The 24121-nt window shown below is 44.3% G+C and overlaps 1 protein-coding gene across 2 annotated transcripts in view; it reads left to right on the top strand.

Annotated features, from left to right (window-relative positions):
• The window catches only part of LOC144486576 (polyhomeotic-like protein 3), an 85375-nt gene that overhangs the window by 19870 nt on the left and 41384 nt on the right, over window positions 1-24121 (top strand). For both annotated transcript variants that reach the window (XM_078204639.1, XM_078204635.1), the window contains exons 2-4: window positions 4383-4569; window positions 19196-19354; window positions 21602-21670. In XM_078204639.1, coding sequence (XP_078060765.1) covers window positions 4453-4569; window positions 19196-19354; window positions 21602-21670 — 345 coding nt within the window. In that variant the 5' untranslated portion in view covers window positions 4383-4452. The remainder of the gene's footprint in view (window positions 1-4382; window positions 4570-19195; window positions 19355-21601; window positions 21671-24121) is intronic.

Raw genomic sequence — 24121 nt, 5'->3', positions numbered from 1 at the left:
CAATCTAAAATTTGTCACCACCTTGCACTCAAACCCACCCCCTGCTCCCACTGTCAACATAATCCAGTAAGAAGTTTAACAACACCAGGTTAAAGTCCAACAGGTTTATTTGGTAGCAAAAGCCACATTAGTGTGGCTTTTGCTACCAAATAAACCTGTTGGACTATAACCTGTTGTTGTTAAACTTCCTACTGTGTTTACCCCAGTCCAATGCTGGCATCTCCACAACATAATCCAGGCCAACCATGGGTGAGATTTGATTGTACAGTCTATGAAAACTCCAACGTGATGTGAATGGTTTGGGTCTGCAATTCACTGCCTGGAAGTGTGGTAGAGGTAGGTTCAATTGAGGCAATCATTTGAAATAGGATTATTGGAATAGAAACATAGAAGATAGGAGCAGGAGGAGGCCATTTAGCCTTTCGAGCCTGCTCCACCATTCATTATGATCATGGCTGATTGTCCAATTCAATAGCCTAATCCTGCTTTCTCCCTATAACCTTTGATCCCATTCTTTCCAAGTGCTATATCTAGCCACCTCTTGAATACGTTCAATGTTTTGGCATCAATTACTTCCTGCAGTAATGAATTTCACAGGCAGACCACTCTTTGGGTGAAGAAATGTCTCCTTACCGCCATCCTAAATGGTCTACCCCAAATCCTCAGACTGTGACCCCTGGTTCTGGACTCCCCCACTATCGGGAATATTCTTCTTGCAACTACCCTGTCTAGTCCTGTTAGAATTTTATAAGTCTATGAGATCCCTCCTCATTTGCCTGAACTCCAGCGAAAACAATCCTAACCTACTCAATCTCTCCTCATACATCAGTCCTGCCATCCCTGGAATCAGCCTGGTAAACCTTCGCTGCACTCTTTCGAGAGTAAGAACATCCTTCTTCAGAAAAAGAGACCAAAACTGCTCTAGGTGTGGCCTCACCAAGGCCCTGTATAATTGTAACAACACATCTCTGCTCCTGTACTCGAACCCTCTCGCAATGAAGACCAACATATCATTTGCCTTCTTTACCGTCTGCTGCACCTGCATACTTACTTTCAGTGACTGGTGTACGAGGACACCCAGGTCCCCTGCACACTACCCTCTCCCAATTTACAGCCATTCAGGTAGTAATCTGTCTTCTTGTTTTTGCTTCCAAAGTGAATAACCTCACATTTATCTAAATTATACTGTATCTGCCATTGATTTGCCCACTCACCCAATCTGTCCAGATCATGCTGGACACAGTTCACTCTTCCACTCAACTTGGTATCATCTGCAAACTTTGAGATGTTACATTTTGTTCCCATATCCAAATCATTAATATATATTGTGAAAAGCTGGAGTCCCAGCACCAATCCCTGTGGCATTCCACTAGTAACTGCCTGCCAATTTGAAAAGGATCCATTAATTCCTACTCTTTGTTTCCTCTCTGCCAACCAGTTTTCTATCTATCTCAATACACTTCCCCCAATCCCATGTGCTTAAACCTTGCGCGAAATAATGTGCAGGAACATGGGGAAGGGTACTGAGCCATAATACTCATCTGGAGAGCCGGCGCAGACACGATGGGTCAAATAGTCTCCTTCTGCGCCGTAACAATTCTATGATTCTGTGAACTCAGCCATTAGTCTTCAGTCAACCCTCCAGTATAAAGTCCAAGGGATGAAAGACATCAGTTATGTGGAGAGACTGGGGAAACTGACTTTCTTTTCCTTACATTCTTCAGCTGAGGAGGCGAATGGCCTTGAAGAGTCCGATGAATGCCCACCTGCCTGTTTTCCTAGCCAATGCTACAAAGTTTGTAGAGATACTCTGGGATTTCGCACTGCAGCACAAAAACACCAAAAGCACATTGGCCTGCATTGACAACATGGCGGACTGTGTCAAGCATGTCTGAACACTGTGCTAAAAAGAAAAAGATGATAAGAGTTTTTCCGGAGCTAACTCATGGCATTTTTCAATAAAAACCTTTGGCCTTTTACAAGGTCAGGCTATAGTAAAGTGTGAACAAGTTGAATAAAGACGTTTTTCACATATTTACTGCTTTACCATGTTCTCATTTGGCACTTGAGTCTATTGGTTTTGATATAGCTCACGTTTGTAGGCATATCGGTCTCATAGACACACATTCACATTCATGTGGGAAAGGAGCCTCCTTGACTATCATGAAGCTGTGATGAACATGGATTTGACCTATCACAATTTTATTGTAACTGGACAGCGCTACCAAAGATCTGGCATAGGCACAATGAGCTGAATGGCCTCCTTTTGCGCTGTATAATTCTGTGATTTAATATACCCTTTATTTGCTTACAAAGATCAGTACCCTTCACCAATATGACGGTAGCTGCATATTGTCCCAAAGTGTTACTTCCCAGGCAATTATTTTGGCATTTTTTCAGAGTGTGATGCATAAGTTAATGATATATTATCAGACTTCTTTCCCTAGTCTACAAATCAGGTAATTCCTAAACGCTACAGCTATCCTTTCCTGCAAATGAAGTGACTCCAGAAACATATTGGCAGCGGTAAGGTGGTATTGTGTGTCAGCTTGTAAATATGCTCTGGCTCACAACTTTTCACAGTGTGATTATGAACTGCAGTAAGTCATCACTATTATTCTCACTGCACTTAATTATCACTGTCTGGGTCCATTCCAACACCTGGGGAATAGTTCCAAGTCCTAAGCTATTCCTGACTTTGGTCCAAACTCACAATACTTTTGCAGGTCTGCAAAATACATTGGGTTGACAGAACATAAGAAACAGAAGTGGGAGTCGGCCATATGACCGCTCGAACCTTCTCTGTCATTGAATAGGATTGTGGCTGATCTCTGACCACAACTTCATTTACCTATCTAACCTCCTATTCCCTTGATTCTTTTAGAATCCAAAAATCAATTGATCTCAGCCCTGAATATACTGAATAACTGAACACCCACAGCCCTCTGAGAGGGAGCTGTAAAGATTCAGAACCCCCTGAGTGAAGAAATTTCTCCTCTGCTCAGTCTTAAATGGCTGTCCCCTTATTCTGGGACTAAGTGCCCTAGTTCTAGACTCTGCAGCTGGGGAGAAGCAGCCTTTCAGCATCTACCTTGTCAAATGTTTCAATGAGATCAACCTTCATCCTCCCAGACTTTCCAAAATAGAGGGCCATTCTACTCTTTTTTTTCTGTTGGTATAGTGTTTGGAGAACTATGAAGAGTTGGTGGTGTGGGTGAGGATTGCCTTGTCATAAGAACAATACTTTTCACTGTATACCAATACATGTGACAATAATAAATCAAATCAACTCATGCCGGTCTGATGAACAGCCAAGCTACATTTCTTAAAGCTTCTGGAAAAGTGGATTGGGGACTGGCTATCCGACAGGAAGCAAAGAGTCGGATAGCCAGTCCCCAATCCACTTTTCCAGAAGCTTTAAGAAATGTAGCATGTTCTTATGTAAAAACACCAGGGTAGATGCAGACATTGTACAATATTAAAAATGGCATCATAGCCATTTTGTATCTGAAATAACTCTGCGAGGCCCGCATTCCTTCACCAAAACTGATTTATTTACAATGGTTTGCAATACTCAGGCAGGTAGCTCCCATTACAGTGTATCCACCCGCATGCCGGTGACCTGAACATTCCACATTATATGTCTCTGTCGAGGTCCCTGATTGGGCAGCCTTAACAGGCCTCAATTAGAGAGCTCATACTCCAGCAGGTCCAACTCATGATTTAATTTTGATTTGATTTATTATTGTCACATGCATTAACATACAGTAAAAAGTATTGTTTCTTGCTTGCTATACAGACAAAGCATACCATACATAGAGAAGGAAAGGAGAGAGTGCAGAATGTAATGTTACAGTCATAGCTCGGGTGTGGAGAAAAATCAACTTAATGCAAGGTAAGCCCATTCAAAAGTCTGATGGCAGCAGGGAAGAAGCTGTTCTTGAGTTGGTTGGTACGTGACCTCCGACTTTTGTATCTTTTTTCCGACAGAAGAAGGTGGAAGAGAGAATGTCCGAGGTGCGTGGGGTCCTTAATTATGCTGGTTGCTTTTCTGAGGCAGCGGGAAGTGTAGACAGAGTCAATGGATGGGAGGCTGGTTTGCGTGATTGACTGGGCTTCATTCGCGACCTTTTGTAGTGCGGTCCTTGTTGAGGTCATTAATGTATCTCTCTCTCTCAAATTTCCACAGCCATTCCAGTGGCCCTGCTGAATCACCCGAAATAGACAGTGTGCTTAGTTTGGCAGCCCTCTGTGTGAGTGACTTCAGTGTAAATGGCAGTCAGTTATCCCCCAGTTAAATATAGGTGGCTGCTCATGATACCTCTTGATGGTGCAGGTGGTGAGGAATGTGCGTAAATTTTCCTTGTTTTGCTATGTTTCAGCTCTGAAGCTTCGTGCCCCTGATCTTTGTAGCTGATGTGTTGAGCGCCTGAAGCCGTGCAAGGATCAGCCATGGAAAATGACCAAAGTACAACAACATCAACCACAACGACAACAGTCAGCACATCACCCAGGACACAGGCACCACAAATCTCTGTCTACAGTAGCTCCGACAGACAAGCTGTTCAAGTATGTAGCTGTGATACTGTTTGGCTTATATAATTTGTTTGGAAAGGTCCTGGATTGTGTGGGATTACATCTGGAGTGGAAGTCAGGCTGGAAAATCAAGTTTGATATCGAATTTGTATTACATATGTGGACTAAATATATACCACATGGATCATATCTTTCTGATCGTTCAGATGATTAGAAGCACATCCACATAATGATAGTACTCAACTTCCGCCATTGCCTCCCCTCCCCCCCCATTCCCCTGTCTGTTATGTAACGAATGAGAAACATCTGTCTTCAGCTCTGTTAGGTTCTTCTACTCACATCTGTCCATGTTTCACTGGCTGCATAACCACAGATGAAGAGAGAAAATGCTGCATTTCTATAGCGCATTTCATGACCTCAGGGTGTCCCAAAGTGTTTTATAGCCACTGAAGTATTTATTGAAGTGTGGTCACTGTTGTAATTTGGTGAACACAGCAAGATCCCACACCAGCAATAAGATAACTAGCCAGGTAATCTGTTTTTAACGATGTTGGTTGAAAGATGGCTGTTGCTCAGGGCACACCTTTGGAATCTTTGAAATAATGCCACCAGATATTTTTACACCCATCTGATGTGGAAGACTGGGCCTTGTTTCAATATCTCATTCACAAGATGGTACCTGTGACAGTACAGCACACCCTCAGTACTGCACTGGCTATGCCAGTCTGAATTTTGTGTTCAGGGAGGCAGTTTCCGGCTGCATTGTGCCCAGTGTAGATCGTGTTGGGGCAGTGTGGGGTGGGAGAATCGAGGGGCAGGGGTCTAGTGTGTTTAGTGCCAGCGAGAACTCATTTTGAGATTCTACCCGTGCCCGGACATAATCTGGTTCGCGCCCAACAAGGGAGGGGAGCAGATTAGCATATTTAAATAACTGTTTAAATATGCTTAGTCGATTTCAGGCTGGGAATCTCCGACCCCCAGGATGCAGTGGGAACTCAGTGAGAATCACTACTGGTCACCAAAAACAGAATATGTTGGCATACCAATGTGGTGGGGCAGTGCCAAGGGGGCTAGGCCTGAGAGGGATGGTGTGTGAGGGGAGGATCATGAAGGCGGGGGGACATGAAGGAGCAGAGCATCAAGGGGGCGCATGAAGGAGATATGAAGGGGGTGAAGCATGATAGGGTGGAGCAGGAAGGAGGGGCATGAATATGATGAAGCATGAAGCGGGTGCCAAAAGTCCCGATGTCGGTGATCTATGTTGGGGAGAGAAGGGGTTCTTCAATTTCACTTGGAGAATGGGGCGCCTTTTAAAAATGGCACCCGATCTCTTGGGGAAGCTTCCCAGAGATTCGTCAACTTGCCAGCGAGTTTGGGCTCTCCACCCTCAGAACCGATGCAAAACTCACCCCCTACCAAAAAATGGGGAGAGCATGGAAGATTGCGATTTGATTTGTATCGTCATGCCAGCTTTTCTTGCCCAAAATGATAGTGAGTCATTTTTTGGGAAAATTCCGCCCTCTGCAGTGGGGCTTGAACTGACAGCTTTCTGATCCAGAGGTTTGTATGCTGCCAACTTAGCCACAGTTAACAGCTTGATACTGTTTAAAGTTTAAAGTTTTATTTGTTAGTCACAAGTTGGCTTACATTAACACTGCACTGAAGTTACTGTGAAAATCCCCTCGTTGCCACACTCCGGCACCTGTTCGGGTACACTGAGGGAGAATTTAGCATGGCCAATGCACCTAACTAGCACGTCTTTCAGACTGTGGGAGGAAACTGGAGCACCCAGTTTCCTCCCACAGACACAGGGAGATTGTGCAGACTCCGCACAGTGACCCAATCTGGAAATTGAACCCAGGTCCCTGGTGCTGTGAGGCAGCAGCGCTAACCTCTATGCCCTAATCTCCTGACTTCCTGATTAGATTTATTGATGACCTTATTTTTATGGCTGCTAACATCTTTTCTAGATCACACTGTGATACTAGGGTGCAGGTAGAAGCAACTATACCTAAGACAGATAATCCACGAGTTTAATGCTGGTAGTTTTGGAGAGTGGTGTCATAGTGAAGCAGGCTCCCTTGGTATCAGTTGCTTTATAAACATTTTTCGTTGCAAGATTCCAGCTTTCCCTGGGGTTTGATATTTGAGACCAAACTTTGAATAAGTTAATTTATTTCCACGTCCACTAAATGTTATTATAAACCGATCTGTACCAGCGGGAATGTAAGTGCAGGTTTGATCTTTCCTTTTGATATTTACATTTGTTCCAGGACTGAGGAGCCAGTTTCAGGTCCAGAAATAACAAAAGGTCCGATTTTTCCACATTCGTCAATCCTTTTCAAATAAGGGGCAGGGAATACTCGGTTCGTGATTTGATTAGCAATATTATGGCTTTAACAAAACATTACTTAGAGAGTGGGAGAAAATACATCAACTTGAATCTGTGTTTTGTTCTTGGGCTGATCAGAGTGGTTTTCAGTGCAAGGTCTGTGCGCAGAATTGTTTCTTCTTCACACGAAGGCTGACATTCAAACTGCTGATAGTTCAAAGTTTCTGCTCGTTTGAAGGAAACATGTTTTTGAATTCGGTGGAGCGTTAGGTGATGTGTTTTATTCTCGGTGGATGAAGTTAGGATACATGATCAAATTGAATGATGGAACAAGTTCAAGTGGCTGAGTGGCCTCCTCCTGTTCCTAATATTCTCTTTTAATCCTTAAAGGACTGAAGTGCCATGACTTCTTTTCTTCTAATTGAGCAATGTCGGTGGAGAGCCAAGGTTGATAGTTAGGGAGAGTTATTTGTCTATTTGAGGGAGGTCATGTCTAACAAGTTTGATTGAATTTTTTATGCATGTAACCAAGTCTGTGGATGAGGGTAGTGCGGTTGATGTAGTGTACATGGATTACAGCAAAGCCTTTGACAAGGTCCCATATGGGAGACTTATTAAGAAGGCTAATGCACATGGGATACAGGATGATCTGACAAGGTGGATTCATAATTGGCTTAGCGGTAGGTCACAGTAAGAGTTTTAACAACACCAGGTTAAAGTCCAACAGGTTTATTTAGTAGCAAATACCATTAGCTTTCGGAGCGCTGCTCCTTCGTCAGATGGAGTGGAAATCTGCTCTCAAACAGGGCACAGAGACACAAAATCAAGTTACAGAATACTGATACTTAGCGGTAGGAGACAGAGGGTGGTGAAAGACGGCTGCTTTAGTGACTGGAGGCCAGTGACCAGTGGCGTACCATAGGGATCCATGCTGGGCCACTATTGTTCGTCATTTATATAAATGACATACATGACTATGTTGGGGATAGGATCAGTACGTTTGCCGGTGACACAAAGATTGGCTGGGTGGTTAACAGTGAGGTTAAGTATCTTGGGTTACAGGAAGATATAGATGAGATGGTCAAATAGGCAGATAAGTGGCTGATGGAATTTAACCCGGAAAAGTGTGAGGTGATGCACTTTGAAAGGAAAGGATGTCCCGAGGCATGGTACATTGGTGAGACCATGCAGACGCTATGATAACGGATGAATGGACACCGCTCAACAATCACCAGGCAGGAGTGTTCCCTTCCTGTCGGGGAACACTTCAGCAGTCAAGGGCATTCAGCCTCTGATCTTCCGGTAAGCGTTCTCCAAGGCGGCCTTCACGACACACGACAACGCAGAATCGCTGAGCAGAACTGATAGCCAAGTTCCGCACACATGAGGACGGCCTAAACCGGGATCTTGGGTTCATGTCACACTGTCTATAACCCCCACGACTTGCCAGGGCTTGCAAAATCTCACTAACTGTCCTGGCTGGAGACAATACACATCTCTTTAACCTGTGCTTAACCCTCTCTCCACTCACATTGTCTGCACCTGTAAAGACTTGATTACCTGTTAAGACTCGCATTCCAACCATTATCTTGTAATTGAGTTTGTGTCTATATATGACCTGTTTGTGAACCGAACTCTTCACTCACCTGATGAAGGGGCAATGCTCCGAAAACTCGTGCTACCAAATAAACCTGATGGACTTTCACCTGGTGTTGTGAGACTACTTACTGTGCCTACCCCAGTCCAACGCCGGCAACTTCACATCATGACTTTGGAAGGAGTAATTTGACAAGGAAGTATACTATGAAAGGTCTGACACTGGGAAGTTCCGAAGAACAAAGGGACTTTGATATGTTTGTCCATAGATCTCTGAAGGCGGAAAGGCAGGCTAATAGGGTGGTGAAAAAGGCATATGGCATACTTGCCTTTATCAATCGGGGTCCAGATTGCAAAAGCAGAGAAGTCATGATGGAGTGGTATAGAACTTCGGGGAGACCACAGCTGGAGTACTATGTGCAGTTCTGGTCGCCACAGTATAGGAAGGACGTGAAAGCACTGGAGGGGGTGCAGAGGAAATTTACTAGGATGCTGCCTGGGATGGAACATTTAAGTTATGAAGAGAGGTTGGGTAGGCTTGAGTTGTTTTTGTTGGAGCAGAGAAGATTGAGGGGCGACCTGATTGAAGTGTTCAAGATTATGAGGGGCATGGACAGGATGGATAGGGAGCAGCTGTTCCCCTTAGTTGAGCGGTCAGATCCGAGGGGACACAAGTTAAAAGTGAGGGGTGGGAGGCTTAGGGGGGATTTAAGGAAAACGCTTTTACTCAGAGGATGGTGACGGTCTGGAATGTGCTGCCTGGGAGGGTGGTGGAGGGGCGGATGCCTCACATCCTTTAAAAAGTACCTGGATGAGTACTTGGCGCGCCATAACATTCAGGGTTTTGGGCCAAGTGCTGGCATGTGGGATTATGTGGACAGGTCAGGGCATTTCATGCGTCAGTGCAGACTTGATGGGCCGAAGGGCCTCTTCTGCACTGTGGTATTCTGTGATTGTGTGATGCCCTCTCTGAGTCTTTACACTGGCACAGTTTGCTAATATGCGTGCAGGCAATGCAAATGTACAAATGATGACAAATAATTGGCTCAATCTATGGTAAAAAAAAAGCACCAAGGTTAAAAGAGTAACACAGCAACATAGACAATAGGAGCTGGAGTCAGCCATTCGGCCCTTCGAGCCTCCTCTGCCATTCAACATGATCGTGGCCGATCATCCAATTCAGTCATCTGTTCTTGCTTCTGCTCCACCCGCCCCCCACTCCCCCGCCATATCCTTTGATCCCTTTAGCACCAAGAGCTACATCTAACTCCTTCTTGGAAACATACAATGTTTTGCTCTCAATTGCTTTTTGTGGTAGAGAATTGCGTAGGCTCACCACCCTCTGGGTGAAGAGATTTCTCCTCACCTCAGTCCTAATGGTTTATCCTGTATCCTTTGACTATGACCCCTGGTTCTGGACTCCCCCGCCATCGGGATCAACCCTTCTGCATCTACCTTGTCTAATCCTGTTAGAATTTTATAGGTTTCAATGAGATCCCCCCCTCATTCTTCTCCACTCCAGTGAATATAATCCCAACCGACTCAATCTCTCCTCATACATCAATCCCACCATCCCATAAATAGCAAATGAGGGAGCAAAAGTTTTTGATTAGAGGAGCAGCGAACTGCATTGGTGAGTGTGTGAGGGCTGCTGGGCTGATGGAAGTGAAGCTATGGTGAGGGTGGAGACCAGGGAGACAAGTCCATGTGGCCCAGAGCCCAAGGAAAATGGATTCGGGTAGAGTCCCTGGTTTGGGTGCTGGCCTGGTTCGGCAGAGAGTGAGTGAGTGTGTGTGGAGAGGAAAGAGAGTGAGCGAGTGTGTGTGGTGGGTAGAAGAGAGTGAGTGTGAGTGAGGGGGTGGGAGAGAGTGAGTGTGTGTGAGGGGGTGGGAGAGAGTGTGTGAGGGGATGGGAGAGTGTGTGTGTGTGTGTGTGGGGTGGGAGAGAGTGAGTGTGCGTGAGGGGGTGGGAGAGAGTGAGTGTGCGTGAGGGGGTGGGAGAGAGTGAGTGTGCGTGAGGGGGTGGGAGAGAGTGAGTGTGCGTGAGGGGGTGGGAGAGAGTGAGTGTGCGTGAGGGGGTGGGAGAGAGTGTGTGAGGGGATGGGAGAGTGTGTGTGTGTGTGTGTGTGTGTGGGGTGGGAGAGAGTGAGTGTGCGTGAGGGGGTGGGAGAGAGTGAGTGTGTGAGGGGGCGGTAGAAGAGATTGAGTGTATGTGAGGAAGTGGGAGAGAGTGAGTGCGTGTGGGGGTGGGAGAGAGTGAGTATGAGTAAGGGGGTGGGAGAGTGAGTGTGTATGTGGGGGTGGGAAAGAGTGAGTGTGTGTGGGGTTGGGAGAGAGTGAGGGTGGGAGAGAGTGAGTGCGTGCGGAGTGGGAGAGAGTGAGTGTGTGATGGGGTGGGAGAGAGTGAGTGTGTGAGGGGGTGGGAGAGAGTGAGTGTGTGAAGGGGTGGGAGAGAAAGAATGAATGTGTGTGTGGTGGAATATGTATTTCAGGGATGGAGGGAGTGAGTGAAAGTGTGAGGAAAAACCTCTTCACTCAGAGGGTGATGAACCTGTGGAATTCTCTACCACAGAAAGCTGTGGAGACCAGGTCACTAAATATATTTAAGAATGAAATAGATAGATTTTTAGACTCTAGAGATGTTTTCAGAGAGTGCCGCATTCTCAAAATCTGAGAAGCAAGGGTGGAAAACTGACTGGGTCAATGCTATCATCACCGTAAAGTAATCTGTCACTGAAGTCAAGTGATCCACTCTCATTAACTAGAAGATTGAACTGGGAGGGAAGACTCAAAATGCACTAAGGTGCTTGAAATAAAGTCCAGCAGACTGTTAGGCTCTGTGCCAATGGCTACTGGTTACAACTCTGCCAGAATATTCAAATATCATTCGACACAGGGAATGCTAGGGGCATGTATGATGGGAACAAAAAGGCAACAGATCCATCAACAAATGAAATGATTCCATGAAAACAAAGGCTGCTGGTTCATCACCAATTGCAATAAATTGTTGGAGAGATGGTTGGAACACTACCTTAAATTTTACTCTCGGGGGAACACTATCATCAAGAAAACTCTGGACACCATAGTAAACCTGCCTAACATGGAAGAGCTGAATAGTGAACCCATAGTAGAGGAGCTTAGCAAAGCTATTTATTTACCTGCCATGGCAAAACTCGAGGTGTGATGCTATACCGCTGAATCCATCTAGCACAGGAAACCTACATTTCTGCCTCATCTGCAACAACTGCTCTGTCCCTGCTGAAGGGAGGGGACTGTGTCCCAGGATATACATGGTGCAAAGATTGTGGCCCTGTTGAAGAACTGCAGTGATTGCAACAACTGTTGGATGAATGAGGCCGTTTACCCAAACTCCTTCTGTGAGGTGATTTGGCCACTGGGTCACAACTTGCTGGACATTCATACCTCTGCTACAAGAACACCTGCAAGCAAGATATGAAGGCGGTGGACATTAGCACCAACAACTGGGAGACATTCGCCGACTGCCCCTGGTATCTGATGGAGGGGCATTGAAAGAGGCAGGAAGAAATGGAGAGCTCAGTAGGCCGAGAAGAGGGCCTGGAGAAAACAGAGGCCAGTAAATCCTGCACCTTCTCAGACCATTGTCTTCAGCTGATGAAAATGCGACAAAGGTTTCTGGAATGTCCTAGCTATGTTAGGGGTTGTGGGTTTTAAACAAAAAGAAAAGATGTGGTTTGCACACATAGATTCAACTATAGGTTTATTAAAAAGCTGTTCTTTGCACAGAACAGAAACTGAAACTAAACATCCTAATGACCTTATCACCAAGCCATGTGACCTGCTTAAAGCAATCATGCAACCTTTTAAACATATAACAACTTCCATACCAGAGTGCGTTCCTGACCCACACCATGCAACGTTTAATACAGAGTTGACCGCCATCATCTTACTAGATGGAAGGCTACCAAGATACTAATTTATGTGAATAATTGAAAATTATTATCTTATAATTAAGGATATTTGTTGTAGGATATTATTGCTATTTGTTGGGCCAGAATTCTCAATCAAGGAATGGAATATGTGGTGCCACAATGTCAGGATGTAGCGGTGCTAACTGGGAGGATAACAGTTTATTTTGTGTGAGAGTTGGGGAATGCTGTTTTGGTATATAAGCATGGGAGAGTATGGTTTGATGGTCCCAAATGGATCAATACTGGTTTGATATTTCCAGAGCAGTAAAATACTGGCCTGGTATTCCTCGAATGGGGTTGTGTGATGCGGAGAGCTCTCCTAGTTTTGAAGCTCTGGCTTCAGTTTCCACAGTCAGAAGTTTAACAACACCAGGTTAAAGTCCAACAGGTTTATTTGGTAGCAAAAGCCACAAGCTTTCGGAGCCTTAAGCTCCTTCTTCAGGTGAGTGGGAATCCTGTTCACAAACAGGGCATATAAAGACACAAACTCAATTTACAGAATAATGGTTGGAATGCGAATACTTACAGTTTCTACTTTCAGTTTCCACTCCAGGACTTGATGGCCATGACAGGTGAGTTCATAATGTGGTGAAACAGGTTGATTAGCAGTCTGTACACCCTCCCAATTTGTCTGATGGCAGGCAGTAAGAGTGAATGTCCATGGTTGCCAATGTTTTCTTAGGGCAAGGTTTCTGAAGAGGAGGAGGAGGGAGAATACTGGCTTGATATTCCTAATGCAGAATGATGCTGGCTTGGTATTCCAGAGTGAGAGAATACTGAATTGATATTTGAGAGTGGGAGAACACTGGATTGATATTCGAGAGTGTGAGAATGCTGGATTGGCATTCGAAAGTGGGAGAATATTGGATTGATATTCGAGAGTGTGAGAATGCTGGATTGGTATTCCAGAATGGGAGAACACTGAACTGGTTTTCTCGAGTGAGAGAACACTGGATTGGTATTCAAGAGTGAGAGAATACTGAATTGGTATTCCAGAGTGGGAGAATACTCATTTGGTATTGCAGAGTGAGATGGGAGAATACTGGTTTGGTATTTTTGTTGCAGAAGGATACTTGCTTCGTATTCCTAGAATGTGGAAATACTGGTTAAGTATTTCCCTATGTAAGAGATTGCAGGTTTGGTAGTCTCAGTGTGGGAGAATACTGGTTTTGTATTCCTAGTGCAGGAAAATGCTAGTTTTCATTTCTCTGTTTCAGGTGTCAGCTACACTGAAATAAAAACATAAAGCGATGGAAAAACTCAGCAAGTCTAGCAGCACCTGTGGAGAGAGAAACTGAGTTAACATTTCAATCCCAATATGACTCTTCTAAAGTGACTCAGGAGAAATACTTCACATTTTCCTCTGAGCTTCACCAGTGCCACATGCTAAATGATTGCTAGGCACTGGTGACTCGGGTTAGAAAATAAATCAATTCACATTTTCAGGCAGCAGTAGAAAATTTATGTTGCCTTATTCTGAAATGGAAGCTTAACATTCCCTGAAAATAAAATGGAGATAAACGGAAGATGACAAGCAGCTGGTGACTTTGGGGTTGGTTAGTGATAGAAAAAAATTACTGTACTTGTTTCCATGACAGCTCCGACAAGACATGTCAATACCACAAGGTTGATGCTGCTAATGGCGCAGGTTTCTATTTTGTATCCAATAACAGGGCCTTCATTTTATTGTGAGCAAACAAGCATTGAAAACAAGCACATTATTGTTTTGCAAAAACGCAGAGGTGGAAATTCCTTGCATATGAAGGTTCCCTTTTTAGTGATAATGAGGGATGGGCCAAAATTGAGAACCAGAATCAGGAGTGTGATGGAATACTCCCCACTTGCCTGGATGGGTGCAGCTCCAGCAACACTCAAGAAGCTTGACACCATCCAGGACAAAGCAGTCCGCTTGATTGGCACCACATGTACAAACATTCAATCCCTCCACCACCGACATTCAGTAGCAGCAGTGTGTACTATCTACAAGATACACTGCAGCAATTCACCAAAGATCCTTATAGACAGCATCTTCCAAACCCACGACCACTTCCATTTAGAAGGACAAGGGCAGCAGGTAAATGGGACCACCACCTGTAAGTTCCCTTTCCACTCACCATCCTGACTTGGAAATATATCGCCGTTACTTCGCAGTCACTGGGTCAAATTCCTGGAATTCCCTCCCCAACGGCATTGTGGGTCAACCCACAGAACACGGACTGCAGCGATTCAAGAAGGCAGCTCACCACCACCTTCTCAAGGGCAAATAGAGATGGACAATAAATGCTGGCCAGCCAGCGACATCCATGTCCCAAGAATTAATTTTTAAAAATCGGTTTACAGGTTTTTTGATTGTGGCTGAAAGCTTGAAAAATCAGCATCTCCTCACTTTATAATCTTCAAAAAGGTGGGTTTTCATTGCTTAGTGCTCAATGGGAGCGTTGTTGCTACTGTCTTTAATACAAGAGCAAGCAAATCAATCATGCAGTGTTTGCCCCATTCTTGGATGGAATTGATGTGCAGTTCTCCTGTGTGATTTGAGCTGGTCATTTTTTCCACATCCACTTTTTTGTTAGGCATTTACAGAGTCTGATTGTCAGCCACCACCTACATTATCACTGATTAAAAATGTACCTTTATCCATTCACTCATTCACGCTTGGGATGTGGTCATCGTAGATGTGGCCAGCATTTATTGCCCACCTCTAATTGCTCTTAAAACAACTGAGTTGCTTGTTCAGCCATTTCAGAGGGCAGTTAAGGGTCAACCACATTGCTAGGACCTGGACTCTAATATCGGCCAGACGAGCTAAGAATGGCAGATTTCATTGCCTAAAGGACATTTGTGGACCAATTTGTTTTTATTTTATGAGAATCCAATAGTTTCATGATCATTACTCATATGAGTTATTTTAATTCAGATTTATTTAATTAACTGAATTTAAATTCCCCAGCTACCATGGTGTAATTTGAATTCATGTCTCTGAGACCTTAGGAATACCAGTAACATTAACATTATGCTACATGCTGTAATGTAGTTAAAGCTAGGCATGTCCCTCTAAGACAACACAGTGCTAGAGAAGAAGGTGTTATATATTACAATAAAGCCTCATTTCCAACAGTGGATAGCACTTTTGAAAGGCCAACTCAGACAGGGTGGGCTGAATGGCCTCCTGTACAAGATGATTCTATGATTCTAATATTTTCTCCCCTTAGCCACTTCCGAACCACAATTAAAAAACATATATAGATTCAAGTTTCGTGAATCAAATATTTGGGAATAAGCTGTTTATCTTTTCAATTTTCTCTCTTCAGTACAGTTTTGAGGGAGCGCTTCTTTGTCAAAGTTTAAGAGATATTTAGGGTGGCGGAAATAAAGGTCCTTCAGCATCACTCAAAGAAGAACAGGGAGTTCTCCCCAATGATGAGTGCCCTTCTTTCTCCACTATTAGCGGGGGAGACAGTAGTGTAGTGGTACTGTCGCTGGACTAGGAATTTCAAGACCCCAGGGAATGCTCTGGGATCTGGGTTCAAATCCTACATTGGCAGATGGTGAAATTTGAATTCAATAAAAATCTGGAATTAAAAGTCTAATGATGACCATGAAATCATTGCCAACTGTTGTAAAAACCCATTTGGTTCGCTAATGCCCTTTCGGAAGGAAATCTGCCGTCCTTACCTACGTGTTACTCCAGATCCACGGGGGCGGATCATCGATGTCAGGGTGAGCAATAAGTGCTGGCCCAGTAAGCGACACCCACATCCTATGAACGAATATAATAAAACTGGGTTGCTGTGTAACCTTACCCCACACATCAAGACTATTCATTTTAAGTGAAGTGTTTTGAAAATTACTGGCTTTGGAGAGGTAGCTCCCGATGCCTGGGTCTCATGGTTAAAGGGTGATCTACTTGTGATGTTAAGATGTCAGGAGGAGCTTCTTCATGCAAGGAGTAATGGATATCTAGAACGCTGTCCCCAAAAAAACCTGTTGAAACTAAGGCCCAGATCATACCCCCGAAATACCTCACAAGATGCACTGTGGGACCCCTCAGAAGTCCCAATATACTGACTATGTGGGAATTGCCCAGAAAAGTGTGAACTTCCAATGGGCAGTTCCCGCGGCTGGAACCCTCAAACTCCAATTAAAAGTTGGAGACTTCAGGTGGTTCCAACTCACTAAGCAGAACATTTACCCAGGAAAAGACAGAAGGATTAAAATAAGTTCTAACTCCAGGGTAACTATAGTAGTGAACCCTGCTCCCGATTGGGCTCCTGAGTATCTGCCCTGACCATTTGTTTACACAGCCCGACCACCCGACTACCCTGCCAAACCCCTGACTAACCCTCTAACCCAACTACCTCCCCAACTAACCCTCCTCGCCCAATTACCTACCCTCCTCTCGAGATTACCTACCCTACTACCCCCTGACCACTCATCCTACTTCCTTATCCACCAATCCACCGCCTCACCCACTGAATTGTCCCCCACTGGGTGGGGGTTGGAGGGGTTGTGGCTTTGCGTCCCCCGACACTGATGAGGAACTCCAGGGACAGGAAGCTCCACTTTCCTAAGGATGCCCAGTTCGGAGGTCTGATGCAAGATGATTAAATCGGAGCAGAATGACAATCCTCGACAGATTTAGTCCTAGGTTTCTGAGGTAGGAATATTGCGATCGTTATTTCAGTCTGAGAGTGGATGAGGTTAGATTTAGTGTCTCAAATTAAAGACAGCACCTCCAACAGTACAGCACTCCAGCATGAGATTGATTGTATGCTTAAGTCACTTGAGTGGGACTTGAACCCATGAACCTCTGACTTAAAGGCAAGAGTGCAACCAGTTGAGCCATGACTGCTATGATCTGCTATCTATGCTGCAGTCAACTGGGGGCAACATGCCTGTGTCATGCATACCACAGGCATGGATGTGGTGATCTGTAAGCAACCTTGTCTTGGCATATTACAGCATTCACTGAAAATTGCTGCTGTTGTGATGAATGGAAAAAGAGCCGGCATTCACCTGTTCTGCTACTTCCTGCCCAGCACGATTGGCCTCAGCAGCTGGGATTACCCTCTGCCTCACCACCTCTGTTAAAACATCCAGTGTCTCAGTTCCACAGTCCCAGCAACAACAGTCAGGCAAACAAGCAGCCAACTTTGAAAGCAATAGCTCCTGACTACATGATCCCTGGTATAGTGAAAAAGGTAAGAAGTCTTACAACACCAGGTTAAAGTCCAACAGGTTTATTTGGTAGCAAAAGCCACTAGGTTTCAGAACAGGCTGTCCCTTCGTCAGGTGGGTGGGAGTTCTGATTACAAACAGGGCACAAAGACACAAACTCAATTTACATGAATAATGATTGGAATGTGAGTCTTTACAGCTAATCAAGTCTTAAAGCTACAGACAATGTGAGTGGAGGGAACATTCAGCATAGGTTAAAGAGATGTGCATTGTCTCCAGACAGGACTGCTAGTGATCATTATTCATGTAAATTGAGTTTGTGTCTTTGTGCCCTGTTTGTAATCAGAACTCCCACCCACCTGACGAAGGCACAGCCTGTTCCGAAAGCTAGTGGCTTTTGCTACCAAATAAACCTGTTGGACATTAACCTGGTGTTGTTAGACTTCTTACTGTGTTTACCCCAGTCCAACGATGGGCATAGAGTGATATAATCCCCGGAAGAGGAGGGGGCTTTAGTTCAGTCGGGCAGCATGGTCGGTGCAGGCTTGGAGGGCCGAAGGGCCTGTTCCTGTGCTGTAATTTTCTTTGTTCTTTGTTCAGGAATAGGGCCTGGGTGGGATTGTTGTCGGTGCAGACTTGATGGCCGAATGGCCTCCTTCTGCACTGTAGGGATTCTATGTTTCCTCTATGATAACTTCAATCCAAGTCCTTCTGAATCTGAGGCTACCAAATGAACCAAGGTTGACACATATGTTGCATGTTAGAGGATGAGGATGTTGAGAAAAGAGGAGATGGGACACCTTCTGCACTGAAGTCGGAAAATATACCTCTATAGGCTGGTATGAGTCAAAATACAGTCATGCTTTATTCTCATAAGCTTATGGGAGAACTTGACCCCTTGAAAGCGGAAGCCAAAGTTCTCACTGAACACAAGAAGCATGGATATTTATACATCAGGATTCCCAATACAAGTCATGAAGCAAAGTCCAGTTAACAATCCTTGATCGTAAATTATAGTTCCTTTAACAGCTTCTGATAGTCTTTGGATCATGGTTAGAAACCATCTGGTATCCTTGGGTCATAAAGCACAATTCTCCTGGTCATTGCAGTCAAGGTGTCACCTCTGGTCCCCTGCTCTTCCCGCAGCTTTTCCTTTGAGGTGACTGAGTACGAGTGCAGTTGTCCCAGTGGGAGTCCTCCTTCAAACGGCCATTCTCGCACTCTACCATTTGGTCGCTGCTTCCTCTGTTTAAATCATAGACAAGCCCACGGGAAAGAAAGACTAAAATCTATATTCAACTGTCTGTTTTATCAGAATGATATAAACAAGCGAGGGAACCATGAACAAATGGCTTATACTAAAGTAAAAGATGAAAGACATGAACAAATGGCTTATGCTACTACCAGGAGCAATATAAAAAAGGGATGACTAGCCACAAGTAAACGATATGTTTATGATACATTCCAGATACAAAGTTCAACCTTTTAGGCACAAAATACATTGAGTACAAAAAAAAATTAACCCTTTCCCTTCTTCATGCACTGTTGTAGTAAACGCGTCTTTTAAAATTTGCTGAGGTATTTTTGTGTCTTGTCCAATGCAGGTGATCCAGCAAGCTTTGCACCGACAGCCCAGTACTGCAGCTCAGTACCTGCAGCAGATGTATGCAGCACAGCAGCAGCACCTAATGCTGCAGACTGCAGCTCTCCAACAGCAGCATCTGAGCAGCACACAACTGCAGAGCCTGGCAGCTGTCCAACAGGTGAGATGTTGCAATTCAGAAATCAGGGAGCAATATTCTAGGACAAATTAGATTGGTGCGGACAGACAAAAATAAAATTTTACTTTGGGCAGGAATGGCCTGAAGTCTTCAGCAGCCAACCACATCAGAGATTTCACATCTCGCACCAACCTTTTGCTTAAATTCCGTTTTATGGTCAGATATGTGTTAACAGTTGTTTTGGCAAGATCCACATGAATTTTAATCACTCAGGTTGACCTGCGTAGTGTCGCTGTAAATTCTAAAATATTGGGGATCTGGGTAATATTGTAAAATTGTTCTGTTAATGCAGGTATCCTTTGTACATCTGTCCTGATTAAAGTCAACATAAATGGAGATCAGGAAGAACATACAATGAATATGCAAGTTGGTACCAACTGTCTTAAACTAATGGCCAAAGTCAGTAAGACCTTCAATGAGTTTGTGGTTTAGCTAGAAATTGTGAATGGGAGAATAGAAATCATAGGACCATGGAAATTTACTGCTCGAATGAGGCCATTTGGCCCATCGTGTCTGTGATAGCTGACAACTCGTCATCCAGTTTAATTCCACTTTTCAGCTCTTGGTCTGTAGCCTTGTTGGTTACGGCACTTCAGGTACTTTTTAAATGATTTACATACACATTTATAATATTGCTACTCATTACTACCAGATTAATTCTCAGGGCCTGATTTTAACTCTTATGTACTTAGCTTCTGGAACTGGGAGCTAGACATTCCCCTAACTGAGTAACTGCACTGCCTTACTGCACACTTGACTAGCTTCACCTTCCATCGTTAGCCTCTCCCTCTTATAATTTAGAAAATGTATAAAAGATTGACACGTGTGACCCCATCAGTCTTTATCCTTTGAATTTTGATTGGCTGAAAGCTCACCTTTGGCTCTTAGCTAATCCACTGACAGTTATTTTCCAAAGTTGCTTCTCTGTTTAAATACAAAGTAGGGACAGGGAGGTAGTGAAACTAAACTAAAGGCGGAAACATGAAAGCAAAATATAAAGTAGAAAGAATCCACCCTTTTTGGCTGCTGCCAGTACCTACATGCCTCTGGCTTTAATCCCGTCACACGCTGTGCCACTCAGGCTAGGTGAAGAATCTCTGCATGCTGCTGGACTCTGCATTGAGCTACACACCTACTGCATTACTTTTTTCCCATTTCCACCCTCCCTCTGTCCCATTGATATCAAGGGTGTAGCCTGTGCTTTTCTCACTCTGATGCTTGATTGAGTATCTCTCTAGGTGTCAAACATCCAAATATAGCAAATCAGTGAAAGGCTCTGCAACCTGTGTATTCAACTGCACAAAGATTCAGGCTCCCACCACAATACCACTGCCCTCCCCAAACTCCAGCAACTCCCATTAAATTCCTCCACTAGCTTGCCTCCCTGTAGCTTGGACATCTCCTCCAGCTTTTTGCGTATGATCTACGTTCCCCTACATAGTCTGTTCCAACATTGGTGAAATACTGTTTCAACAACTACCCTTCCTGTTCTTGAAGATCCCTTTTGCTATGTTGCCGTGCTTTCAAAATTCTTCCTTCTCTTTACTGTGACTTGACTTCCCCCTCACCATGTCTGCCTACTTTTTCCTCAAGACTGTTTAGGAAGCCTTTATCACACAACGGGCAGTAGAAATTTGGAACTCTGTTCTCCTCATATTGAGTCAGTTATCATTCTCAAGGTTGAGAATTAATTGCGATAAGGCACCAAGAGTCATACAACAAAGTTGAATATATGGAATTGTGGTGCAGATCTATTAGAATGGTGGAATAGGTCCAACAGGCTGACTTGCCACCTTTACTTCCTAAAACTTTTAAAAGAGTTCACCCCAGGGAGACATGGAAATCTCATTGCTCACTGGCAACCTGAGTTTGACAAGCAGAATTTGCAGAAGTTTATTGAGACTCATGCATGTTCATTGTTGCCTGCCCTTAGTATAAGCAGATCCTTGTTTCACTCTGAGCTTTACTAAACGGGACATAATTAGGACACCTACATTAATATGGCAACTTGAGAGAGCAATGGATGAATGGGTACAAAATTGTGCTAGATCTTGCAGGTAATATATATATATATGTATTCCAGTTGAATTTGGGAACAGGATCAGTTGAATGTAGTGAGTTATGAGTAACTGGAGCCTCAGTGACAGGTGCCCCACCCCCAGTATTAGCCTCTGGTCTCTTTTCATGCACTGTGCAGTTATCTGATTGTTCTTTGTACTCCATTTTCAGGCAGGCGGGCGTCAGTCTTCTTCACCTACAGGGAGCATCAGCCAACAATCAAGTGTGTCACAGACCTCAGTGAGTCACCAGTAACCCTCTTGGTGTCTTAGTGCTAATGCAGTTCTTAACAATCATCTTGGACCCATCTTTATAGGGCAGTCAGCCTGGCAAAGGCAATGCCAGGTGTAACTGGATTCGTATGAAATGCCTGTGGTCGTGATTCTAACAAAACACATGATTATCTGTTTTATTTTCTCAGTGGTTAATGTGGCCATTAGAATTGCAGTTTTCTTTCAAGCGTTTTAAAGGGATCACTGCATGATCTGGTTCTCCCATGAGTGAATGAATCAGGAATACTGCAAATGGACAGCCCATAAAATGAATAGACAGAAAATCAGGAGCTGTACAGCTGCTGCTTCCTGCAAAACATTTCTTGCAATCTCAGCTTCCCACTGGAAGCGCAGGATTGTGAATTCACCCCTTACAAGTTGCACGCTAATATGGGCACAGCCCAATTTCTGGGCTCAAGTTGCACAGAGAAAGATTTGGTCTGACTGTTACTCTTTAACCGAGCAACGTTTCTTTTGAACTGTACCAAACACATGTTTTCCCAGACATTCTGTTTCAGATATCCCTCCACAAATAAATTTCCCTTTCCTGAGTTTACAGGGAGGTCATTCTGGTTTCTTAAAGCATATTGCCTCATTTCTCTTGTTACTGGAGCTTCATTTTTAGCACAGTTACTCAATTGTTCTGATTGATTTACCGTTACCCATTGCCCGCTTTCTAGGAGCCATGACAGTATATCACATACCCAGCCACGAGTGACAGGGGGATGCCCTTTGCCCAGGTCTGGTACTGCTCTGCAGCTTAAGAAATGTGTGAGACAAACCTGGGTTTATTTGCTCTGTTTTTATCCATCCCTCCAATTGCAATGTTGTCATTCAACACGACTGAGATTAGGTACAAAAACAGAAAATGCTGGAGAAACTCAGCAGGTCTGACAGCATCTGTGGAGAGAGAATAGAGCCAACATTTCATCTGGGTGACTTCATCAGAGCTGAGGTACTCTCAGTATTGGGAATTATGTGCCCACACGAGCATCTTTTCATGTTGGAGCATTTGTCTGCTCAATAGATGTCTGGTGAAGTAATGCAGCCTCTGTCAGAGGAATTGAGTTAGAACTTTAATTTGCTTCAGTTTATATTGTTTTAGTTTGGATTCTGGCAGAGCCGTGAGCCGATCCCTGCTCACACCACTTGATCCAATTCCTTCTTCCTGACATTGAACTCGCTTCCCTATGTTACAACGGTGACTATTGCTTCATAAACACTTCATTAGCTGTAAGGTGATCTGGGAAATCCTGAGGTTGTGAAAGCTGTTAAATGTATACAAGCCTTCCTTTGAAGACTCAAAATATTTAGGTTTGTGATTTTCTTGCCAGGATTACATACAATGTTGGATCCCTCTGATCTATCCGGCCTGTCCCTCACAAACTGGGATACCTTTGATACAGCCAGACACTATAGTGCGAGAGCCGCAAAAACACAAGACCAATAAGGGGGAACAGAATCTGTGAAATGTTTCTCTGACCCTCTTTAGGTGACCAACTCAAGTCGATAAGAACACTCTAACCCTCAATATTGTTACGCAGTGCATATCTAATATAAGTTGTGTTCTGCCCCAGCTGAAATAGGCCAACTCTTTCTTCTAGATTTGAATGTCTAGGCGCATTTAACAGATGCTGTCTGCAACAACAAGGTAACTGCAAACTTCCCCAAAGCTCCCTATATGAATCCTTTAATTTTGGACCCCCCTCTTGATACACCACCGAGACAACTCTGACCAAAGTCACCAACATCTGTGGCTGCAGCTGTGATGTTTTATCCCTTATTTAAAGATTTTAAGTTTATTTATTAGTGTCAAAAGTAGCCATGAAGTTACTGTGAAAATCCCCTAGTTGCCACACTCTGGCACCTGTTCAGGTACACTGAGGGAGAATTTAGCATGGCCAATGCACCTAACCAGCACGTCTTTCAGACTGTGCAAGGAAACTAAAGCACCTGGAGGAAACCCATGCAGATACAGGGAGAACTCCGCACAGACAGTGACCCAAGCCGGGAATCAGACCCGGGCTCCTGGCGCTGTGAGGCAGCAGTGCTAACCACTGTGCCGTATTGCGCCTTGACATCTCCCCAGTGCCAAACACTGTCTGATCCACACATCATTACTTTACTGCCTTCCCTCAGTGGCACTGCCCTTGCATAGTTTTATGCCTGTTTGTTCCAAGGCTACCGGTGTATGCCCAGCAATTGTTTGTTCCCCAGTTTTTACATGGTCACCACTCCAGTTTCCCAAGGATCCATTCTTGGTCTCTGATCGGGTTTTGTCCTGCCACACTAATGAAATGTCACAAATGTTGTCCTCTGTAGCTGTGAACTCTCCCTTCCTGATCTCTCTGCAGCCTTTGGCATGGTTGGTCACACCATTTTCCTTCAACACCAGACCTCCAATGTCCAGATCAGAGGA

This window comes from Mustelus asterias, chromosome 3 (assembly GCF_964213995.1).
Source record: "Mustelus asterias chromosome 3, sMusAst1.hap1.1, whole genome shotgun sequence".
In the NCBI taxonomy this organism is placed as follows: domain Eukaryota; kingdom Metazoa; phylum Chordata; class Chondrichthyes; order Carcharhiniformes; family Triakidae; genus Mustelus; species Mustelus asterias.
Note: the sequence above shows the minus strand (reverse complement) of the source record. Positions and strands in the feature narration are given on the sequence as shown.